The 7,013-nt window shown below is 36.8% G+C and overlaps 3 protein-coding genes across 3 annotated transcripts; 2 read left to right on the forward strand and 1 right to left on the reverse strand.

Moving 5' to 3' along the window:
- Window positions 1-653: 653 nt before the first annotated feature.
- On the forward strand, window positions 654-1,235 carry HELRODRAFT_168849 (hypothetical protein; the record flags this gene model as incomplete). The annotated part of the gene is made up of 1 exon (XM_009014702.1): window positions 654-1,235. One exon carries the CDS (start codon window positions 654-656, stop codon window positions 1,233-1,235), a length of 582 nt encoding a protein of 193 aa, XP_009012950.1.
- A 1,019-nt stretch (window positions 1,236-2,254) lies between these two features.
- On the forward strand, window positions 2,255-2,893 carry HELRODRAFT_168850 (hypothetical protein; the record flags this gene model as incomplete). Its single annotated transcript, XM_009014703.1, has 1 exon — window positions 2,255-2,893. The coding sequence occupies one exon, from the start codon at window positions 2,255-2,257 to the stop codon at window positions 2,891-2,893; it is 639 nt and encodes a 212-aa protein (XP_009012951.1).
- Window positions 2,894-3,737: 844 nt separating this feature from the next.
- HELRODRAFT_148333 (hypothetical protein) lies at window positions 3,738-5,026 on the reverse strand (the record flags this gene model as incomplete). The annotated part of the gene is made up of 2 exons (XM_009014704.1): window positions 3,738-3,869; window positions 4,961-5,026. Coding segments are annotated over 2 exons (198 nt in total), but the record flags the coding sequence as incomplete, so codon positions are not given.
- Between the last annotated feature and the right edge of the window lie 1,987 nt (window positions 5,027-7,013).

Below are 7,013 nucleotides of genomic sequence, written 5' to 3' on the forward strand. Positions count from 1 at the left end.
TGATGATAATGATGACGTTGATAGCATTGCAGTTAAAACTGGCGTTGATGATGACGATGATGATGACGATGATGGTTTTGAGGGTATGATCGGTTTTAATTGTTTTAATGACGATGATGATGATGACGAGGAAGAAAACAGTAATGATGAAAATTGTGATGGTGATGATGAAAATTGTGATGTTGATGATGAGAATGATGATGAGGAGAATGATGATAGCGACGATGAGGATGATGATCTAGAAAAGGATGACGACGATGAAGATGATGATGGTTTTAAATTTTGAGGTGAAAGCATATTTGTAAGCAGCAGTGATGACGACGAAGACGATGATGATGGCGGAAATGATGACGATGATGAAGTTGAAATTACTCTCGTAACAATTGACGAAGTTGCGTCAGACGGTGACGATGATGAAGGTGGCGATGATAGAATAGCTTGTGATGAATGAGGTACTGATAAAGATGACGAAGACGATGATGATGAAGACGACGACGATGATGAAGACGTTGATGATAATATGGGGGCAATTTCAGCATCGGTCTGGTGCGATAGTCTGTTGATGTAGAATTTTCTTCTTTTCCAAGGACAGCCTGAAATCGCTGTTGGAATTGGTAGAAGCGTTGTTGCTGTGGCTGATGATGAAGAAGAAGATGGTGATGAAGAAGAAGAGGAAGAAGATGAAGAAGAAGATGGTGGAAAATAAGAAGAAGAGGAAGAAGATGAAGAAGAAGATGGTGGAAAATAAGAAGAAGAGGAAGAAGATGAAGAAGAAGATGGTGGAAAATAAGAAGAAGAGGAAGAAGATGAAGAAGAAGATGGTGGAAAATAAGAAGAAGAGGAAGAAGATGAAGAAGAAGATGGTGGAAAATAAGAAGAAGAGGAAGAAGATGAAGAAGAAGATGGTGGAAAATAAGAAGAAGAGGAAGAAGATGAAAGAGAGGATGGTGGAAAAGAAAAAGATGACGATGATGATAGAGAAGATGTTGAGAAAATTGACGACGACGGTAACAAGAGAGGTAAGTTTGATGACGATGAAGATGATGATGTCATTGATGACGTCACATTCGGTAGCGTCGATGTTGACGATGAATTTCGAAGAAGGTAAGTCAGAGGATGAGAAGAAGAAAAAGAAGAAGAAAGGAAAGGAGAAGAAGATGACGACGAGAATGCCAATGAAGTATAAGATGACGTCATCACACTGCATCCACATAAAGGATTCTCATTGCATTTGAACACGGATTTTGATGTGCTATAACTAAATGCATTCGCGGTTATACTGTTGTTGCTGTTATTATGACTGTTGTTGTCATTATTATTACTTTTATTAGTGTCATCTTCACCGGTGTATTCGCTTTGTTGTATCGAGACAGTGCCGTAGGTACAATTTTTATTTAATTCAGTATCATTGCTAGTATCATTGAACCGGTAATATAATTTAGTATCATTGCTAGTATCATTGAACCGGTAATTTAATTTAGTATCATTGCTAGTATCATTGAACCGGTAATATAATTTAGTATTATTGCTAGTATCATTGAACCGGTAATATAATTTAGTGTCATTGCTAGTATCATTGGACCGGTAATATAATTTAGTATCATTGATAGTATCATTGGACAGGTAATATAATTTCGTATCACTGATAGTATCATTATTATTATTATTACTATTATTATTATTATCTTGTGAAAAAGTCCACACCGTATCTCCCACTAAAGCGACATAATTCTTCATAAACTCTGGCGACGCTTCAATTTTTAGAAATAAAGGGAGTCGTTCGCCGCTACTTAAAGTTTTACAGTTACTAATACTACCATGTGTAGTAGTAGTACTACTACTACTACTTGTGCTACTACTACTGATGCTGCTGCTGTGAAAGTTACTACAACCCACTTTTATGTTATTGTTATTATTGTTATTGTTGTTGCTATTATTATTATTGTTGTTGTCATTATTATTATTGTTGTTGTTGTTGTTATTGTTGTTGTAATTATAATTATTATCACTCTTGTTATTATTATTGTTTGTCATTTCCATTCTTTTTTTGCCAGTTTTGCCGTATCCTCCAGTGTCGCCAAAATTAGATTTTCGCTTCCTCGTTTTTTTATTATTGTTGTTGTTGTTATTATTATTATTGTTGTTGTTGTTATTGTTGTCGTCGTCGTCATTGTCATTACTATTTTTAATCTTTCTACTTCCGGTTGTCAACTTGCCTCGGCTATCTCTGTCAATTAGATCGATTATACCTGTAATGTCTTCTTGTAGACTTGATAAAAATGATGAAGACGATGCAGTCGAGATAGGTGATGATAAAGTCGGGACAGGTGATGGTAATGCAGACGAGACAGATGATGATAATACAGACGAGACAGATGATGGTAATGCAGACGAGACAGATGATGATAAAGCATACGAGACAGAAGATGGTAATGCAGACGAGACAGATGATGATAATACAGACGAGACGGATGATGGTAATACAGACGAGACAGATGATGATAATGCAGACGAGACGGATGATGGTAATACAGACGAGACAGATGATGATAATGCAGACGAGACAGATGATGATAATGCAGATGAGACAGATGATGATAATGTAGTCGAGACAGATGATGGTAATGCAGACGAGACAGATGATGATAATACAGACGAGACGGATGATGGTAATACAGACGAGACAGATGATGATAATGCAGACGAGACAGATGATGATAATGCAGATGAGACAGATGATGATAATGTAGTCGAGACAGATGATGGTAATGCAGACGAGACAGATGATGATAATACAGACGAGACAGATGATGATAAAGTCGGGACAGATGATGATAATGCAGACGAGACAGATGATGACGAAAACGATGCTAATTGCAGTGCTGGTGAGTAGGATTTGGAGAAAAGGAGTTTAGACAGGGGCGAGCAGGGTAATGGTGAAGACGAGGGTGGAAAAGGCGACTGATGATACAGTGATGAGTATGGGACTTGGGTCGTTGGTGGCGGTGATGACGAGTGAGTAGATGATGTTGATGAAGGTGAATACGGAGAAAACGGATGAAAATGAAATTTTGTTTTCATTGACGATGGCGCTATATACGATTTGGGATAACGTGCGAGAGAAGAGGCAGACAACGCACTGGAACTGCCAGCAGCATTACCACAAGTCGTATCAGAAGTCGTGGTGGTAGCGTTAGAGTCTGTCACGGTAATTAATGAACTGCAGGGCGTTTTAGCCCTATTCCTTTCTGACGATGATAAAAACGATGATGATGACGATGAGGATGATAAAGCTGGTGATAATGCGGGGGAGGGGGCTGACCAAGACGACAAAGTACCGTAGCGTTTCATAAGAGGGTTTGATAGGTCTAGAACTCTAGCACTATCGTCATCTGCGGTGTCATCGTCAGTTGCATCCATTGCTTCATCTTTGTCGTTTAAACTTTTTGAGTCCGTTTTGGAGTTCTGCGTGGGGTCGTTCTTTGAGTCTTTTGAAGGTCGGCCCATCTGAATGGCTGGGGGAGTGGTTGAGATTTAAAATTAGGGATTAGTGAAGATGGCGGATTTTTGTGTTGAGTTGTTTGTAATTAGGTGGTGGTCAACCAATCAAACAACCAACCAACCAGCCAACCAACCAACCAACCAACCAACCAACCAACCAACCAACCAACCAACCAACTAACCAGCCAACCAACCAACCAATCAATCAACCAGCAGACCGACTCACCTGCGCGGGACATTCCCAGCAACTTGCACTTCTCATAGCGGCAGTACCTACATGAATTCCTCGTCTGTGGGTTTATGATGCACTTCCCTTCCAGCTTGCACACGTATGTCCTGTGCTCGTGCAACGCCCTCCGATAAAACTTCTAAAATGATAAAAAATATCATCAGCAATTAGTAGTAGTGGTAGCAGCTTCAGCAGCACCAGTGATAATAGTAGTAGTAGTGGTGGTAGAGGTGGTGGTGGTCGTTGTAGTATTAGTAGCACCAGCAGCAGTAGCAAGAGTAGTAGTAGCAGCAGCAGTAGTAGTAGTAGTAATAGTAGTAGTAGTAGTAGTAGTAGTAGTAGTAGTAGTAGTAGTAGTAGTAGTAGTAGTAGTAGTAGTGGTGGTGGTAATAGTAGTAGCATCAGAAGTTGCATCACCATCAGTGATAGTAGTTAACAGTAGTAGCAGTAGTAGTAGTAGCAGTACTAGTAGTAGTAGTAGCAGCACCCAAATGAATTATAAAAATATCATAATGTCAACAACAACAACAACTACCACTGCAATAACAGCGAAAGCTAATAATAACAATAACAATAATAATAATAATAATAATAACCACAACAACAATAATAAGAAATGTGATTTTTTTTAATTTTTTTAGCGCATAATTAGCTGATGCATTGTCTTTATTTTGCGGACGGGTTGACGCGCCGAATAGATAGTGATGAGTCCTTGAGGGGTTTTTTAGAATTAATGGTGACGTCATTTAGCCGCCTTCGTCATCATCGTCATCATCATCGCCTACATCATCCTCTTCCTTGCCATAATAATAACATTAATAATAATAATAACAATAACAACAACAACAATAATAATAATAAATAATGATAATTTTAACAATAACAATGATAAAAAAAAATAATAACAACAATAATAGCAATAACAATAATAATATTAATAATAATAACAATAATAAAAATAATAATAATAATAATAATAATATGTTATAACTTCAAAGATCCATATATTTCCAACAGTAATAATAATAATAAGAGCAACATTAATTATAAAATTACGACAACAACAACACCAATAATAATATTAATAGGAAGATTAAATAAAAATAATGACAACAACGACAACATCAATTATAATAACAACAACAACAAAATCAGCAACAACAACAACAACAACAGCAGCAGCAGCAACAACAACAACAACAACAATAACAACAACAACAACAAACCGACCTTGCAACCCTCGCATGTGACGACACCAAAATGGACGCCGTTACCCAGGTCCGAACAGATCTTGCAGATTCTCAAGCCCGCCGTCTGCTCGATATGTGTTGGTCGACCTGGTTGGAGGTGAAAGGTCAGGTTAAAAGGTCAAGGTTTATTTTTAGGATCAGGCGGTTTTAGCTAGTGCGCGAGCGAATGAATTATAGATGAATGAAGGCATGCGTGTGTGTGTGTGTGTGTGGAATGAAGACATTGGAGTGTGTATGTGTGTGTTAAATGAATGGCAAACGCTATGTAGGTCACGCCACAGACAGCACACACGCCGCACACACAATCACAGATGAGAATTTATGCGATATGTATTAAAAAAGAAATCAATGTAAAATGATATAAAGAGGATGTTTAAAATATAAAGAACGGTCATATATCTCTCAGGTCATATTGCAGTCTATTCTAAAAGCTAATTATTATTGAAATGAATACACACACCTACACGCACAAACACACGCATACAGACAAACAAACACACACACACAGACATTAAACATATAAACGCATCTATATAAGTCTTTCAAGACAATCACTTAACCACACACTATTCACATTCGCAAACAAGCGAATACACTCAACCGTACGTACACACATACAACCGCATGCACGCACGTAAAAAATATGCGATAGCACGTACACAAACACGCAAACAAACACTTGCACACATACACCACACATACATACACACACGCGCGCGCGCGCACGCACGCAGACGCAGTATTGCTTGCTCACTCGCGCTTAGACAAACAAGAAAGAGAGGGAAAAAAATAGAAGGCGCACGCACACGAATAGGCGCGCACATTAAAAAAAATCAGGTCACGAGAATTCGGTCAATCCTAAATCTATGAATAGCCTGGATGAAGTGCCGATGATATAATGATGGTACACATACACACACACACACACATACACGCACACGTACACACACCAAACTACACAGACACACGCACAGACATACACACATACTTATAAATACATACATACATATATGTATTTTGATATATATAGCAATAAATAACAGACAAGCTTGTATGTAATTGATAAAATGATATAGATTGAATGTTTCAAGTTACTCTTTGTATACATTTATAGCTCGTAATATTGTATTGTTTTGAGTGTCTGTGTATATTTTACCGTGTTGTATCGGATGACATTGCATTCGACGAGTTGCTATGATTTGTATTGTAATAATTTGGACTTACATCGATACAGTTTTATTTATTAACTCATTTGTTATTTATTATTTTTCGTTAATAGCGAGATAATACATATAAATAAATAAATATACACACAAATGAAGCGAATCGAAACGTAATTTATTTAGCAGCCAACTTGGCTACACAAAATTCAAAAATATGAATTATAGTCTATAAAACATACACATACAACATGCACATATGATTCGTTTGAATGTATTCAAGATGAATGATCTGCAATGTTTTAGAAGAAAAATATCAAAAATAAAATTAATTATATAAATAAATTAACTGTATAACATACACAAATATAAGTGTAATACGCATTTATAACTGGAATACCTATAGATGATACAATCACATCTTAAATATACATATTTTATACCCTAAGGTACCATAATACAACGAAAAAATACCAGCATAAACTTCAAATAAACTTGCCAAACAACCTGAAATAGGCTGATTTTAACCAGAAAAATGAGAAACTCACACACGCACGCACGCACAAACACACACATACACACACACAAACATAGCAGATAAATCTGAGAAAAAAACTATGACACCCTACGTACAAAAAATATGAAACAGCCACATAAATCTCACAATTAAAGGCTTACAACCTCAGGGTTGAGCTTTCTTCGCGGGCAAACACACGTTTTTATTTTTATTAGTTCCCGCGCTGTTAAGAATAAAAATAACAATGAGAAAATAAATAAACAACAATAATAATAAAATAAATAAATAATAATAATAATGATAGTAATTTGGCAAGAAGAAAGCAGGATGAAAAGATTTAAGAGAGAACAACAACG

This window comes from Helobdella robusta (assembly GCF_000326865.2).
Source record: "Helobdella robusta unplaced genomic scaffold HELROscaffold_14, whole genome shotgun sequence".
In the NCBI taxonomy this organism is placed as follows: domain Eukaryota; kingdom Metazoa; phylum Annelida; class Clitellata; order Rhynchobdellida; family Glossiphoniidae; genus Helobdella; species Helobdella robusta.